This window comes from Sciurus vulgaris, assembly GCF_902686455.1.
Source record: "Sciurus vulgaris genome assembly, chromosome: 3".
Taxonomy (NCBI): Eukaryota; Metazoa; Chordata; class Mammalia; order Rodentia; family Sciuridae; genus Sciurus; species Sciurus vulgaris.
The window spans coordinates 179,645,887-179,664,214 of record NC_136463.1 but is presented as its reverse complement, the minus strand read 5'-3'; the positions used below and the strand labels follow the sequence as shown (position 1 = coordinate 179,664,214).

General features: G+C 41.6%; 1 protein-coding gene across 2 annotated transcripts in view; it reads left to right on the top strand.

Moving 5' to 3' along the window:
- The window catches only part of PID1 (phosphotyrosine interaction domain containing 1), a 226,555-nt gene extending 214,982 nt beyond the window's left edge, over positions 1-11,573 (top strand). For both annotated transcript variants that reach the window (XM_079132653.1, XM_079132654.1), the window contains exon 3: positions 9,451-11,573. In XM_079132653.1, coding sequence (XP_078988779.1) covers positions 9,451-9,927 — 477 coding nt within the window. In that variant the 3' untranslated portion in view covers positions 9,928-11,573. The remainder of the gene's footprint in view (positions 1-9,450) is intronic.
- The last annotated feature ends 6,755 nt before the right edge of the window (positions 11,574-18,328 follow it).

The following is an 18,328-nucleotide window of genomic DNA, read 5'->3' as shown; positions in this document are numbered from 1 at the left end:
TTAGGCAACCAGGGATTTTTCCCTGCTGATGAACAGGACGCAGTGATTCATGAACTGGCTGGGGTGCTGGAAGGGGAGTTCTGAGGAGGCTGGGATTATGGTTTAGATTTTAGGGACCTTCAATTGTGTGAGACAATGCAAGGACAGTCAAAGGTGACATGATTGGGTCATGCGATCCTCGCCCAATCAGTGAATCGATTCCCCACGGGGATTAACTGAGTGGTAACTAAAGGCAGTAGGGTGTGACTGGAGGAGGTGGGTATGAGGGGCATGTCTTTGGGGTAGTGTTTTGTAGCTGGTGAGTGGAGCGTTCTCTGTTTCCTGATCAGCATATGAGCTGCTTTCCTCCCCCACACCCTTCCACCATGCTGTTCTGCCTCATCTTGTGCCTCAAGGAAGGAAGCCAGCTGTCTATGGACCTCTGAAACCGTGAGCCCCCAGATAAACTTCTCCTCCTTAAAATAGTTCTTGTCAGGTCTTTTAGTTGCAGCAGCAAAAAAAGCTGAGTAAAGCAACTGGTCTTTCCTGGTCAGATGCCGTTAGCTCTGCAGCCACCCTGGTGGCCTTCGTGGCCTCTGGATATTGTCACACACTGTGAGTATTTTCACATAATTTCTTCAGTCAGGGTTGGGCAAAACCCTTTTGTCCACATTGCAGACATCTTTGTGATGTCAATTTATGCTATTGAATGACACATGAGAAAAACTTTCAATTTTTACTGTTTATTTTTCTCAGAATGATTCATTTGTAATAACTTTCTTGCCCCATGCCTGTCTCTACATCCATAGGAAAAAAAATGCTAGTATTTATTGCATATTTCCAACTCCTCATTACTCCTCGTGAAGACTCTTCTTGTCATTTTACAAGTCCCTTTGTTCCAACACCCTGGGTGGTGACAGTTTGAAAAAACTTCTGTACTCTAGTTTGGACAAATTTAGTGACCAATTTTGTGACTTCGTGTTTCCTGTCACTTTGTGGCTCTGGAAGATTGCAGCTTGGATGGGGCCTAGAAGGGAGTCATTCATTTGGAAAACATTCACCTCCTTCATAGACGGGAAGGATGACAAGATTCCCCTTAGCCAGACCTGACCTCGGTACACAACTATGTTGGTGGGAAACCTCCCAGAGCAGCGTGCTCTCTAGTCCTGTGTTCTCACAGGGAGAACGTGCCCACAGCAGAGCATGAGAAGGAAGACTTCTGTGCAAGAAGGGACTTCTCTCTACATGTCTAAGGCAAATTCCTTTGAAATGTTGATAGACTTATGGTATAATGCCATATTATAGGGTATTTGATTATTGGGACCCATGTGTTTCTTGGCCCAATATACATAAGGGACATGGCTGCATGCACAGGGTAACTGATTCTTTGGTATTTTGAAACTATTCAATTTTAAATTTTTTTAATTGATAAGTTTTAATTGTACATCTTTATGAAGTATAGCATGATGTTTAGGTAATTTATAAGTTGTGCAATAATCAGCTGTAAGTGTTTAAGCTATTATCTTCCCAAACGTGTATCACCCGTTTGTGATGAGAACATTTGAAATCTCTCGCCTGGCTATTTGAAAATTCAGTAAGAAGCCTTATTGTTGACTGTGATCACCCTTCTGTGTGATGGAATACCTGTGCTTGTTTCCACTGTCTGGCTGTGACTTTGGGTCTGCTGTCCCCACCTGCCTCCTTCACCCTCCCTGGCCTCTGGTGACCATTCTTCTGCTCTCTACTTCAGTGAGCTCAGCATTTTTCAATTCCACGTTCCTATCATTTTCAGTGACATGGATGAACGTAGAGAGCATAATGTTAAGTGAAATAAGTCAGGCACAGAGAGACAAGTTTTACTGAAAAAATTTTACTCTATTTCCCTTGAAAATCAGTCACAAGGTACATTTTTATCAAACTATATTTTAATGGACATATTATGTGCAAAAAGTGTAGCATTCTCCTTTGTTTAAAGGCTGAATCACGATGTTTTTTAGTGAGTCGTAGTGGACATTATGGGTTAGTGGTGGCGTCTGGGGAACTCTGGGGAGAAATTCAGAAGTAGGCAGACGGGCAGCGAATAAACTGAGGTACTGGGGCAAGTGCACAGATGCAGAGCAGAACTCCAGAACCTGGGCCACCGTAGATGACAGTAGGCTAAGTCTGAAGGGGTCTTCTAAGAAGAGACTGTCCAAGAACATCATTTTACCATCTTGCATTAAACTCTATTTAAATCTTTTTTTTTTCATTTCATTTTTTGAGAAATCATTCAGATAATTCTTCTGCAGTATTTCTTGAATAAATAGGAACCTGATAGCCTTTCTTTGTATTCATGTAATCTCATGACAATTTTCTTCAACTATACAAAGGTAACAAGAGTTTCATTGACCTCCAAAGGCTTACCCAGTATCACGCTTTAGACCCTTGGACTCACGTTTTGTGTTGATTCAACCTTGGAGGAACCAGAGAGCAGCTTCTTCCTGGGACTGTTTAGGAAGGGTTGAGCAGGGCCAGTTCATTTGAATCAAAAGAAGACCAAGCTAAGAGCTCTGCCAAGGCTTAGGTGGTAGACCCCTGTACTCTCAAGCAGAAGGATGAAGCTGTTCTATCTAGAGAATCTACCAGTCTCTGGCATTAGAAGGCTTGTTTCTAATCATGTGATTATAAGAAGGGCATGTCTGTCTACCCTTCCTCTCTTGCAAGTTCCATTCAAGAATGGACGTAAATTGTGGGTGTGCCTACTCAGTATTTTGTGTGACTGCTGACCCTTGTCCGAGTCACAGTTGGGAGGAGTGGTTGCATGATACACTTTGAGCTCTCCTCCATTCGCAGGCTTAGTGATATTATACTTCACAAGATAAAGTCAATGGAACCCTCAGGATTAGTATTTGTAGAACATCTCGAGGCTTCTCTGGAGAGAGGCCAAAAGACCTCAGCTTTTTAAATTGGAAGTTTTATTTTTATTTCATTTTTTCAGAGATTGTACGCTTTTTGTTTTTAGAAAACCAATATTTGATGTATATGTTATGCTTTGGGTCTGGATTGTGTCCCAGAGGCTCATGTGCTGGAAGCTCGGTCTCCGGTGCCACCTGTTCAGAGCTGGGACTTTTGGAATGTGTTTGGATCATGAGGACTCTGACCCCATCAGCAGATGAGTCCATGCAGGGAATGGGTTATTGTGAGGTGATGGAAACTCTAGGAGGTAGAACTTAGTTGGGGACAGTGGGTCCTTGGAGGAGTGCCCTTGGGGACTATATTTTGTCCCCCCCCCACCCCTCTCTCTCTCTCTCTGCTTCCTTGCTTCCATGAGCTAAGCAGCTTCCCTCCCCCCTGCCCTCTGCCATGATGCTCTGCCTCACCTCAGGCCCAAAGCAATGGAGCTGGCTGACTGGCTCAAAACCTCTGAAACTGTGAGACAAATAAACCTTTCCTCTTTTAAGTTGTTTTTTGCAGTTATGTGTCAGAGTGACAAAAAGCTGACTAAAACAGTGTGTATATATACACATGTGTAATTTTTGAACATACATGTATATAAGTGAGATTACATAAATATGAAGACATGTTATCATGTTATTTACATGTGTATGTGTTTATACAAATATATTAAATGGGTTTATACATATATATTAAATGTGCACTCCATTTTATCTGATCATTTTAAAAGATTTGTCAATCTTAGTTTCTGTAGTTTTAAAATAAGAATAGATTTTATTATTAAAAATGCCTGGGTGTATATTAGCCTGGAAGAGTCATTTACAAAAGTGCCAGACAGTAGGTTCCTGTTACTTCTTTGGGACGACTCCCAGCGTCTAGGATGCTCATATAACACCAAATTTCCTCTTAGGCTCTAAAGATGGGAATGATGAGAAAATGACTGAAGGGTGGCATCAAATGGAAGGACTGTCATCCAGCAGCAGAATGGGCTAGGAGTTGGATGGGTGTCTTTCAAGACTCTTTCTTCTGTGCTATTTCCCTCACAGATTATTAAAATGTTGCTGAAATTCCTACACTTTGCTGTCTCAAATATACATCCCTGTGTCACTTCCTGGCTTGCTTTGGCGACTGTGACTACCCCTCATGTCTGGATCTAAGGTTCTGGGCATTAAAATGAGTGAGTGATAATAACACTCCATCAAGACCCACAGGGCTGGGGTTTCCTTTGGCTGTGGACATACCTAGTAGGGATCTGACACCTTAAACACTTGATATTTTTGTGTGCTGTTCACACGTCACTGGTAAAAGTAGATCAATAAAAATAAAAGTTACTTTTATAATAAGTTTAGTACGAAGAGATTACATTCATCTATTATGTTACCTTAGTGCTTTAAAATTGTTTTTATTAAGTAGCTTTAACTATTATCTTAGTATACTGATCTCTGCTCCATGCTTCTTTTAAGCCCACCTCCAAAATTAAATTTTATTTCCCTTAAAGTCTTTGTGGATCATAAGTATTTATAAAGAGGCTTGTATTATTTCTTAGTTGCTAAAGTTTTTCTACTATGGAATTTTTTTTTCTGAAGGTGTGTATCATCTACAACTTCTAATGAAGGTTTTTAAAAGTACCCTTTAATTATGTTACAGTATGAGTTCCCATATGCTTTTTGAAAGAAAACTCTGTTTGTGTATTTATGCATTTGTATAAGAGACAGAGCAAACTCAGAAAACAGATTAAAGGAGTCCCCACCCTCCAGAGGATTTTTCTATCAGATATAAACATTTCTAGTTTCTGTGAACAGTAAGAAAGGATAAACTTTGATTTGGGGCAGGAAAACTAATTTTCCCTTCTTGTTTTTTCCTCTAGCTTTTTATTATTGTAAAACACATACAACATAAAAGTTACATAGATGTAAATTTCGCTTGGCCCTAAATGCATGCATAATGGTGAGCCACCACCACCACTATCCATCCCGTAATCCTTTCCACCCTGTACCCTTAAACGAGAACTCCACATTCTACCCAACCCCCAGCACCAGTGTAACTTCTGTCTTCATAATTTTAACTATTTTAAATATTTCATATAAGTGAGATTACAGTATCTGTCTTTTAATGAAGAGCTTATTCTGCTTAGCATAATATCCTCAACGTCCATCTGTACTGTAGCATCTTGTCAGAATTTCCTTCCTTTTAAAAGCTGAATAATAGTCCATATTTACTTATTCATTCAGGTATTGATAGAGACTTGAGTTATCTCCATCTGCATTTTAACTATTGTGTATCATGCTTCTATGAACTTGGGCATAAAATGTCTCTTCAAGATCCTGCTTTCAATTCTTTGGGATATATACCCAGAAATGGAATTGCTTATAATTCTGTTTTTCATTTTTTGTTGAATGTGGTTGGCGTGCCCCAGATAACCACTGTGGCTAGAGACGTCATCCTCAGGGTGCCACCAGTGGAGGGGGGTGGCATCTTTGGGAGGTGGAACCTAGAGGAACATGAGGTATTTCTCATCTTCCCTTTGATATTTCAAGTGAGAAGGTTGTAACAGGACCAAGCCTGGCTGGTCCTACACCTACTGTGTAGGTGTTTCATGTGGGGTGAGAAGCTCTCTGATACATTGTTTCCACAGGAACTATACTGTTGTCCTTTCCTGCCCAGGGTGCCGGGGATGCCACTTCTCAGATCCCTGCCAACACTTGGTATATTCTGCCTTCTTAACAGCAGCCATGCTGAGGGGTGGGAAGCTGTATCTTCTTGTAGTTTTGATTTGTGTTTCCCTAATGGCTCATAGTGTTGAAGATCTTCTCATGAACTTATTGGCCACTTCCATATCTTCTCTGGAAAAATGTCTACTGAAGTCCGTTGCCCATTTTTGAACCAGATTTGTTTGATGCTATTGCTGTTAACTTTTAGGAGTTTATATATTCTGGACATTAACCCCTTATCAGATTTATAATTGGCAAGTATTTCTCCTGTTCTGTGGGTTTCCTTTTTAATCTCTTGGTACTTTTTTGATTCATGCATTAAAACAGTTTTCATGAAGTTCCATTTGTCTTATTTTTGTTGTTGTTTTTTTGTTACCTGTTTCTTTGGTGTCCTAGCCAAACTCATTGCCAAGTTCAATATCAAGAAGTTTCCTTTTTGGTTCATTTTAAGTTTCTATCTTTTTGTTTTTTCCATTTGTTTGTGCATCACTTTCTTGACTTTCCCACATCTTTCTTTAGTCCTCTGAACATCTGTAAGACAGTGGTCTTCAAGTATTTGTCCAGTAGGTCTGCCATAAGCTATTGTTTCAGTTAGAGTTTCTGTTGATTGTTTTTTCCATTTTATGGGCCATACATTCCTATTTCTTTGTTTGCATTGTGAAAACTGGACTTTTGAATCTAATAATGTGATAACTAGAAAGTCAGATTCTCTGCCTTCCACAGGGTTTGCTGTGTTTGTGAACTTCTTGTGTTTTGTTTTATTATTGAGGACTGTCTCTGCCAAGGATCAGCCTGAAGGGTAAGCTTAAAGTCTTCTTGAGTCTTTTCTGACCTTGCACTTTTCCCTGACATCTGTTGTCACTTGTAAGTTTTCCCATCCATGCAATTATTTTTTAATGTCCTGGTCTTTAGCATCTGGCTTCCAAAAGGGGGGAAAGAGAAAAATAAGTGGGGTGGGGCATTGCCCTTTAAATTCCCTGGCAGACTCTTCAGCTGGAGAGAGGGAGGCTTGTGGTCATGGGGAGGTGCAGCAAGCGTGTGCCCCACCTCCCCCCACCCCGTCTGTACCTCATGACAGCCGCAGCCATCAGAGCACAGATTGCAGGTATTTGGAGAGCAGAGTCCTTTTTGCCCACTCTGGATCCTGCAAGATGTATTCAGGTTCCTCCAGGAACATGTTCACAGCTTCCTGTCACAGGGCTGGGGTAGGAGACCGCTACACAGAGTTTCAAAATAATTACACCAGACAGATTCTGCCAGTGCAGTTGCTGTCTAGGTAGGAGACAGATTCCTGAAGCCTCCTTCCCAGAATCCTTTCTCCAGCTTCATGAGTTTCTAAACCATCCAAGCAAAGGTGTCATAGAAGAGCATGCGGTACTGATGCATTGTGCAATTTAGAGGAACCTTGAAAACTTGCTAAATAGAAGAAGCTAAGTGGAAGGTCACATGCTATATGACTCTGTTACATCTAAAATATCAAACGATAAAGACAGAGAGCAGGTTAGTGGCTGTCAGCTGCTTGGGGATTCATGCGGTAATGCTGCATCCTGGCCCACGAGGCTGTCAGCGAATCTGTGGGCCATGTGATGATGAGTAATGGGTATGGAGGCTCCTTTGGGTATAATGAAAATATTTTGTAATTCGATGAAGCTGACAGTGGTACAGTGTGTGTTTGTCCTAAATATTGCTGCATCCTACCCTTGAAAATAGTGAATTTTACTTCTATTAAAATAAATAATAAAGTCATTAGGAAAAAACAAGAAAGGCTCCATAAAGTTCCATAAATAGGAAACACATTTTCGATGAAGTATTATTCAAGATACCTGTCTTGTACATTTTCTTACAAATCTGTCTTTGATGTTCTGACTCCAGCCCAGAGTGACAGCGAGCTGTCCGCCTGGTTGCTCTCGGGGGATGATGGGTGCTCTCTCTCTTCAACCCGGTGTCTGCTCCCCGCGGCACGGCTCCGGTCCTGCTGTGCATCCCGCCGCCTCCTCTCCTAACACAGATCTTCCCCCACCTGGGCTTCTGCTCTCTCCCTTTCTTCCTGGTACCAGCCAGGTCTGAGCTCACACCCTCCATCACACCCGGGCAAATGCCCTCCCTGAGGTTTGGCCCGTTCCCTCCAGGGGTGGTCAGAGGCTCTCTGGCTGTCTCATGCTGTGACCTGGTGCACGGCCAGTCTTCAGGGGCCCCTATCCCCACAACCTTGCATCTCCTCCCGCTTCCCCTCTTTACCCGCTAGCGATATTTGGAAATAAACTTCCACCCTAAATAACTAAACTTTATTTAGTTTTGGAAATAAACTTCGGAGGCCTGATGCCTTGAGATCCAGTGACTTGCCTCCCTGAGGCTTCCCAGGAACCGGGCACCATTGCTCTGTGCTGAGTTCCCCGGGCACCATTGCTCCTGTGCTGAGTTCTGTACTGTGCCCCTGGCCTGCCCTCTCCAGGGTCTGCCTGGCATCTTCATTGTATCTGTGGGCGGAGCTTAGTGATTGTCCAGAACCACCCGCTTGGTGAGCAGTGCAGCTGGGGTGGAAACTACTTTCTTTGCCTCAAAGACTTTGTTGCTGAGACTCTCCAGTCACTTCCTCCCTGTTGATTTCTGGCCCACCCACTTTCACATCCACCTCCTCTCCATTACCCACAGCGCATGGCTTCTGTGTACAGTCGATTCCCAGGAAACCTCAAGCATATACACACCTCTGCCTCTTTCCTAAAACGTCTTCTTTTTAAAGGGACTAGCCAGTTAACACTTATTTCAGAGATAACCAAAGCACTAAAGGATGCACAGTACCTCCTTTCTCTTTTTAGAAATGTTTTGTGGTAACCTTTATAGCCCCGCTAAACATAAAGATTGATTTGAGATCCTTGTGACAAAAGGTCTTTTCTCACCTCTTCCTGTTTCCATGGACCTTCTGGGCTGCGTCTCCTCACATTCGTAGTATTTATATGTGGGTTGATTTTAAACCCAATTAAATATTATTTTGTTATTTCTTATCTGATCCTGAGGTTTTATGCATTTCCATAATGCTTATTTTCCTGCGGTAGCAGTTCTATCCATTTTGATGAATAAAAATAAAATAACTCAAATCTCTTTCTGGTATGCCCTAAGTTAGCTTTTTTTTTAAAGACAGTATTTGAGTCACTAAGAATTATGTTTCTGAGTTTCAGTACTGCCTATCTTGCTATTCGATAAGCCAGTATTCTAGTCTTATCTATAAATCTTTCATTTATTATCAAATAGTCAGATGCCCATCAGTTCAAACACTGTTAAGGTTGAAAAATAACTCGGCCTTGTTGCCTTTGTAAAAATTATCTCTGGAGGGAAAACAATCACGCTTCAGGCTGTAACTTAAGTAGAACGGTTTTGCATCCTTGGCATTTGCCAGAAGCATGCAGCCTGACTGAAATCAAACCCTGGAAGATGTGCAAAGAGAACTGGGCTAGGAGATAAGTTTAATAAACCTTTTATTTTTCAGATGCAGCATCCTTTGATCCCTTTCCGTTGTTAAATTCTGTGTGTGCATGGTGGAAAAGGAACTTTGAGTGACCTTGTGATTTTATGAAAATGCCAAATTATGTCAAAGATTCTAATCAATCATTTTTAATTTAAAGGGGGAAGAGGGAGAGGGAAATGGTTCTCTAGATATTAGATTTTAAAAATCCAAGTCTATTTAAAGAATTTCAATACACATGCCAAGTAGTGAACCTGTTAGGGAGAAAAGGTAGACATTCTGATGACAGTTTGTCCAGGGTGGAGAAAGAACTCTGCGCCAGCCTGCTGCTGACCTCTGGCTCTGCTTCCTCTCTTCCTCCTGCAGGTCACCTATCTGGGCAAAGTCTCCACTGCAGGCATGCAGTTTTTATCAGGCTGCACGGAGAAGCCGGTCATCGAGCTCTGGAAGAAGCACACACTCGCGCGAGAAGATGTGACCCCAGCCAACGCTCTCCTGGAAATCCGACCCTTCCAGGTGTGGCTGCATCACCTGGATCACAAAGGTGAGGCCACGGTCCACATGGATACTTTCCAGGTGGCCCGCATCGCCTACTGCACCGCCGACCACCACGTGAGCCCCAACATCTTCGCCTGGGTTTACAGGGAGATCAACGACGACCTGTCCTACCAGATGGACTGCCATGCTGTGGAGTGTGAGAGCAAGCTGGAGGCCAAGAAGCTGGCCCACGCCATGATGGAGGCCTTCAAGAAGACTTTCCACAGTATGAAGAGCGATGGGCGGATCCACAGGGACAGCTCGTCCGAAGAGGTTTCCCAGGAATTGGAATCCGACGACGGCTGAGCGAACTTGAGATGCTCCAGCAAAGGCAGCATTGGTCACGGAGTTCAAGGTGATGGGTGAATGAGCAACGATTCAAATTTGGGATGAAGAGACTGCCACACTATTGGCTGACCATGCTTTTTAAATTCTGAAGAGCAATTCTAAATCTAAAGAAATGTATCATTAAAGTAATTACGTTACATTGAAATCTGCTGCTGCCGTGACTGTGAGGAGGTGGGGAGCTTGGCTGGGGAGGAAGGTTCTAGACTCTCTTCTTTATTGTCTCATACCAACTCCTCCTTGTGGGAGATCTTCATGCCGATTCTTAACACTCTCAGGCAAATACTCTGCGGCTGTTCTTTGAGGGACCATTCCAATCTGCCTTATGAAATCCAACGAGAATGTTAGAGTCGCCTCTAGATCCCTGGGGTGGGGGGCAGCGAGGGTGCTGATGCTGGTGCGGAGTCCGCAGGGTGGAAGGACAGCTCAGGATGACCGAGAGCTCCTCTCCTTGGCATGCTCCAGACTCTCCTCAAGCGCATCAGCACAGCCCTTATCAAGCTTTACAACTAACAACCGGTAGTTGGCAGTTAATTCGCAGTTAAAGATAATGCTTTTATTTACATAAATATATCAAGTAGTACCCTCTTACTGTATTCACTTCATCTATTTTCTTAGAATACTTGCAACTACTAATAATCCCTTCCCTTCTCCTGCACCGATCATCCTCCCTGCCCCTGCAGCCTCCCTCGAGGGATGGTTCTCAGCGTACACTCCAGGACACCCAAAGGGAAGAAAATGACCAAGCAAGTGAATTACACAGTGAACAAACCAGCCAGGAGTGTAAAGCAGAAGCTCCCTGGGAAAAGGGAGTGAGCCATCTGCATGTGACACCCCCGCCCCCCTGGAGCCTGTCCCTTTTTCAAACCTGATTTATGGTAACTTGGTCCAGGGTCCTGTCTGATAATCTCCGTGGCAAGCTTCAAATCCCATTTGCCACCACAAGGAAGCTTTGTTCCAGCACTCGACACTGCTCTCAAGTAGGGAAGGAGTTGCATAAACTCGGCTGGTCTAGAGAACCCACGTCCACTGAAACCTAAAGGGAAATCTTATCTTGTTCTCTGAAAGTTGGTGATGTCTTAGAGTTAGAATTGCCCATTGGTTCATGGTTTCTAATGAGAAATTCTCCCTAGAAAAGCTGAGAATTCTCAGTCTCACAGATCTTTAAATACCATCAAGAGTCAACATGGGATGAAATACAAAATGTTGGTTTAAATATACGCATTTAAGGCTGAGAGCAGATGAGTCATTCTCCAATACTGCTCCTTTACAAAAGTCTGCTCTTATTCCTGGTAATAAAGGGGCACTCGGCACCTTAGAAGCCTTATGTGAAAGCCAATGTAATCCAGAGAGTGCTGGTGTGGGCATTTGGTCTGTGGATCTGTGTGTCCTCGTATGTGTTTGTGTGTGTGTGTGTGTGTGCGCCCCTGTGTGTGAGTCCCGTTTTCAGGCATGTACAGTGGGCATGGCTCATACTGAGGAGGACTTGTCTCCTGAAGATATGCTTGTTGCTTTACGACATATGTAAACGATTCTTTAGCATAAATGCATTCATTCTTTAATAAAAATATGTTTGCGTTAATAAATCTGAGGGGTTTCATACTTTATGTGTGTTTTCTTTCTCAAGCAATGAAAACCCAAATAGTAAAATAGATCAAATTGAGTAAGTAGGACAATTCTATCTAAAGAAAATTTTTATACTTGCTCGTAAATTACCCATTCCTTGGTTGCGTTTAAAAATCTTGTTTTGTCTTCTAAATATTCAATTTGTTTTTAATGGCTAGCCTGCCCTTAACTGAGATAACACACCAACAGTTGGAAACAGTTATTTAGTGTGATAGATTTATTTCAGGAGAGTGCTTCCAGACCATTTTGCAAATGATTGCTATTTATAAAATCCCCTGTACATCTTTGAAGAAGCCATGCTGAAATCCTGGAAGTAAACCCTGAGTGATTCCTTCTGAGGAGACTGGTTAAAAACCATCTCCTCCCGGCCACGGTTTCTCAGAATGGCCCCATCAGTCAGGTGAGGCAGGTGGCCTTGAAGTCTGTGTGTTTTCAGAAATGCCCTTCATGGTATCAGTAACAAATATAAAGGCTTTTAAAGTGAAAATATGGATGCCTGCTAAAGAGATGAACTCAAGTGAGAATTACTACCCAACTTTTGTGACGGAAATGGCTTTTCTTTCCATTCGAACTTTCCCCAATTTCATTTTCTCTCCGCTGTCCTTGAATATACATCTGACAGAAAGAGAAACAATAAACCAGACAGCATATATTTCAAAACAATGCTGTTTTCCTCTCTGAGTAAAAGTTAAGTTGAATCCCAAGTGCATTTGTGGTTATTTATTGCAAAAAACCTTTTGCTGATATTTTCTTCAGGGTCCTAAATGTGACAAGCTGTGTGATTCACTCAGATCATTTAGGCATGAGATTTTGCATGGGATGATTGGTAAGCAGTAGAAAGATAAGTTCACAATGTATCTAATGAAGTCTTTGGTGGGGGCCAATAGTTATTTCTCTCAAAAGGAAGATCCAGGTTTATATTACTTTTTTATTTTTACTCTCCCTTCTTGAGCTGTATTTTCTATATCCCATTCTTGTGCATTATCTCCTATGCTACTCAAAAATATCCTGTGGGTGGGTGTGACAGTTACTTTAGGCCTGAGGAAACTGAGGCTTAGACGAAATCACTTAGCCGAGGCTAGGCCGGTGGGGTAGGTTTGATCCCTCTGATGGCCGGTCCAGACCTGGGGTCCTGTTGCAGCAAGATCCATGGCATCTGGATATTTCACTTTCATGCCCCTCACAACCATCTAGCTGATTGTAAATTAGCATATTAGATCATTCTAAATAAGCATTCTTAGCTATTTATTTTGGACCGTGACAGAATTTTAAAAGCCAAGGCCTAAGAAGTTTTATTTGAGCATAGAAAGCAGTAAGAAGTTTTGATAAGGAATTTCCCTGGCCATTGGCAATGGACACAATCCTCTTCTCCTAAATCAAGATTCCCGTTTTATTTTGTGTGGCTCGGGACACGTGGGAGCGCTGCATTAAGTCCTTCTAGTACAGCACTCTGTAGCATCCTGCAAGTCCCTTCCTGCCATTCAGGCCGTTTTCAACCACATATTTATTTACATACTCATGAAAATGTTTGTTTAAATCTCTTGGGTGTTCAGTGCCTTGAGATGGGGAATTTGTCCCTTTTGTTCCTGTTTTATCCCCAGCTCCTCTGGCAGGAGCGGGCATTGGAAGGAGCTCCTCCAGTTGGAGGGGTACTCACACCCAAGGGACAATCACTGTGTGTCTTGATTTACAAATTCTAGGGCAGAATCCTGGAGCACAGGATGGCTCCCTAGTAACTCCCTCACCCAGTTTCCTCAAAGTGAGTAAGCAACTTTTTACTGAAGAAAAACACTGCCTGTCACCTAATTACCAAAGGAAATTGTGGCTGCCTGTACCTAGAGACACAATGTCAGGTGCAGGCTGGTGACAGAAGGAGAACCCACGTTACCTGAGGAGGCGGCCAGAAGATGAATTTCAAAACACCTGCATTTAGTGGATGAGAGAATTTTTGTTATATGTTGTCCCTGTTTATTTCTGTCACTAAAAAAGAAGAGAGTGAATGTAGAGGGCGGGGTCACTTTTGTATTCTGACAGCACGAAGCCTTATAATTTGGGTTATATTTTCCCCAAACTTACATTGTAGAAAACTTCCTTTATTCCTTCAGTCTTTGCTTCTTCTTTTTCTACTTCTTTCCTTCTTCCATCCTTTCTTCCTTTTCCCTCTTCCTGCCTTCCTTCCTTCTTACTTTCCATGTTTATTAATCTCTTGATACATTTCAGACTCTCTTGGATTTGAGGAGGCAAGAGCCTATGCACTCTGAACCTGAAATCGCACATCTGGTTCATGATCTGTTGCTGCAAAACCGGACTAGGTTGTGGATGGAGCCCTGCAGCTTTCCCACGCTATTTTTATCTGAATTAGATGGACATGAGGACTTAATTCTTCATAGTCTTCCATTTCTTAAATATTCCAAAAATATGTTCTTCAGGTCTCTCAGATACATTCTGTACTAAGTTAGAGCGGAGCTGAAGACACACATAATGGACAGAAGGCAACTCCCAAATTCTAACTGATCTTCAAAAACTTTTCCATGTAGAGCTGAGATTTGGCTCCTGGAATAATTTTAGGGGATACCTTGATTAGCTTAAAATCTTTGGCTTCTCCTTCTGAAGATGTACCAAGTGATACTAATCATAAGAAGAAAACTAAGTGTAGTACAGAAGGCCAGAGCATAGAAAGAAAAACAACTGGAAGGATGTAGGCCCATTCTTTAGAGGATATTTGGATATTTGCAAATATTCCTTATTTTGGATATTTTCAAATAAACCATATTTGCTAAAATGAATCCAAGACATGGTTGTTTCCTACAACTGAGAAAACTAATGTTCTCACACTTGTGAAAAGTGTTTCTCTTGGAATGCCCTAGTAAGATCGTCTCAGGCTTTGCTTATGCACACAAAATAGGGATTCAACACCAATCCGAGTAGACTTTCTTTGGGATACTTAATAGTTTTTAGTTTAAACAATAATGTTTAAATAATGTTATCTGGAAACTTTGTGAGATTTGTAAAACAAAGCATGATACTGCATGAGACCTGTTCAATACCAATCCTGTCATTATGTTGCCTTCGTTGCCCTTCCAGAACATTCTTTGCCCTCTGGCGAAAAAGCTTAAGAGAAGCACATAAAGAAATAACCACTTAGGAGGAAGAGCCAAGAGTAGGCTGCTTTGCATAGTCTTTTCTTTTTTGGGAATTAATTATTTTAATGACAAAGTTGCATGTATTTATAGCATACAACATGATGTCTAGAATATGCACATATTGTGGATTGTCTAAATCAAGCTAATTAACATGTGCATTGTTTCACATAATTGTTTTTATGGTGAGAAGAGTTTATATCTCCCTTGGCAATTTTCAGGAAATTAAAAACACAGTGAGATGTCATCTTGCACCTGTTAGAATTGCTACTGTCAAAAAGACAAAAGATAGCAGGTGTTGGTGACGATGTAAAGAAAAAGGGGAACCTTTGTACCTGGTAGGTAGGAATTTGAGTTAGTAAAGCCATTATGGAAAATAACAAGGAGGTTCTTCAAATAACTAAAAGCAGAACTACTATATGATCCAGCAGCTCCACACCTGGTTATGTATCCAAAGGAAATGAAATCAGTATGTCAAATAAACATTGCAGTCTCTTTTTCATTGACGCATTATTCGCAATTGCCAATATATGGTATCAGCCCATGTCCATCAGCAGGCAAATGGATGAAGAAAATGTGCTGTATTCATCCAAAAGGCTATTCAGTCTTGAAGAAAATCCTGTCATTGGTGATGATATGGATTAATTTGAAGGGCATTGTGCTAAGTGAAGTAAGTCAGGCAAGAAAGACAAATGCCACATGATCTTACTGTATGTGGATACTAAAAATGTAGCATTTATGGAAACAGACAAATGATATTTATCAGGAACTGGGGAAGTATTGGTCAAAAGTCACAAAATTTCTGGTTGACAGAAGGTGTAAGTTCAAAAGTCTATCATACAGCATGGTTACTGTAGTGAATCATAGTTTATAATATTCATGGTAATATTATATATTATATAATATATATATTATATATTATATATATTCATGGTAATATTCATGGTAATATTTTTGATGTAAATTTTGGATCAGTGAAGACTCAATCTCATTACAGATCTAAACATTGGGTTCTGATTCCAGTTTTACACACAACCCAAAACTAGAAATGTCATTGTGCTCACGATTGGTCTTATCTTCATGTAGAAGCTATTACAGGTATGGAAACATCTTCACTGGGGGTCTGGATGGAACTGGGCCTTTAATTTAGCCCTCTCTGATAACTTGCTGCCTTGCAGATGCTGATTGCAATAGCTTTTCTAGAACTGAGTACCACACTTCTAGAAATAGGTTCAGTGAAATCTTGTTTACTACAGGCAAACTAATTAGAAGTTTGTGGTTTTAGCCTTAAAAATATTGTTTTATATTTATTTTTAATAAGAAAATAAACAGGATGAATAATGTTGCTGTAGGAAATGTAGTCTTTTTGGGAAAACATTGGCAATTTACTAGATAAAGTGTATTTTCAACATGAGTAGAAGCCAACTTGACTAAAATTGCTCCTTTGAAATGCTCATTTCAGGCCACTCTTCTGTGTTTATTAAAGTGAGTTGTTAAAAAGGGTTCTCCAGTAAGCAAGAGATGGTTAACATAACCCCGGGCTAATTCAGAGCCTTATAAGTAGTAAAATTTCTCTTCTTTTAAAATACCCATCATTTATTTACTTCTTCCCCTTCAGATGGTATAAAGGTTTGATTCTAAAAACCAAAACCCTTACATGATCCTTTTTAATAGAAAGAGTTCTTGAAATAATTGAAATAGCAATTATTTTTCTGATTATGAGCTCTAATAGTTTTCATAACTTTCCCCCCTCTTAAATTATCAGGACATTAAATCATTGTATATCACCTTACCAAGTTCAGTAACAAATCAAGGGCATATAGTAAATCAATTATGACAGTTAATTTTAGTGGTCTGGCTTGTATCTAAAGTTCACTATTGTGCAGTTTTTCTGATCTGTGAATGTACTCGTGACAGCATTGACCCACTTCTAGTCTGAACATGTGTTAATTCTATTTGAGCCACAGGTGAGATTCTGAGGGTAATTCCACCCAGCTTGTGCCCTGCCTGGTGTTCACAGTAAACAGGGCCAAGTGGGCATTGGAAAACGTCTCAGGCTCCTGTAGCAGTGTGTATGTGAGGGGAGGCATCAGCCTATAGATTTTGCAATCCACTGACCTTGTGCCTACAGATAATATTTTCACAATTCACATTAAAAATAGCAGCCAAGAATTTTACCCATATCTGGGTTCTTAGTCTATTTGGGGGGTTTCTGATTAATACTGACACTAGTTTTCCTAAAGGTTCCAGATCACTTGTCAATCTTTTCTTCTTTCATTGCCCATCACTAACCTATACTTAAGGAGATGGGGGAAGGAAGGGAGTACACAAGCTGTGACCAGCACTGTCCCTAGGGACAGTTATTTGTAAGACAGTGGCATCTCCACTTTCCAAAGGATACACTGTTAGACAGCAAGAGTTGGAATTCAATTTCAGATGCATAGAACGTCAAGTGCTAGACACCTCACCACTCCACAGCCTTCACAGATCAAAAGAGGGACAGGACTGTCACTGACCTCTGTGGGGCCATCAGTGACCCTGAGATCATGTTCTGGAGAAGAGTCATCTGCTCTGACTACAGTGATCACCTGACTTCTAACCTCAGAATCAAAATGATTGTAAGCACTGATTCATTGCATTCTAAGGGTTTGACCATGGAAAATACAGCTTTTTAAGCATCAAAGCATTGTTTCCTTGGTGATATTTTGGCTCTGTTGCTCTTGAGAGAACAGCGTGACACGATCCACATGTTAGAAATACGACAAAATTTAGAAAACAAGACAGAATTCATTCCGAGGCCTCCCGGGTGCACTTTCTTGGTCCATGCCAGAGAGCCCAGAAGATAAAGGCAGGCGTCATGCACGTTCCCCTACGTGGGATGCTGAGGCGGACGTCTCATTTCCTCCTCCTTGTCTCTCAATCCTGCCATTGACACCAGGCTTTCCTGGCCCTGCTGTGGCAGGGATGGGCCAAATTCTAGCAATAGCGGCTCCTGAGAAAGAAAGAAGAGTCCTGCGTGACCCGCAGTTGGTTTCAGTCTGCACATGCGATGTTTCTGTCTTTTGTCTACAAAATGCCTCCTTAAAGGGAAGTCACAGGAAAGTCCTTGTTTTACTCTCCTATTTCTGGGTAAGGGATCTGTTGTGGTTTGAATGTAAGGTGTCCCCAAAAGCTCATGTGCAAGACAATGCAAGAAGATTTGGAGGAGAAATGATTGGGTTATAGGATTAACCTAATTAGCAGATGGATCCTGATGGGATTAACTGGAGGTAACGTAACAGAGGCAGGTGGGGTGTGGCTGGATGAGGTGGGAATTGGGGTGTGACGGTGGGGTATACATTTTGAATCTGAAAAGTGGAGTCTCTCTCTCTGCTTCCTAATCACCATGTGAGCTGCTTCCCTCAGCCACATTCTTCTGCCCTGATGCTCTGCCTCACCTTAAGCCCTGAGGAATGGAGCCGGCCTTCTGTGGACTGAGACTTCTGAAACCGTGAGGCCTCAAATAAACCTCTCTAAGATTGTTCTGGTCAGATCTTTTAATCGCAGTGGCACAAAAGCTGACTAAAATAGAATCTGAACACGTAACCCCCAGCCCC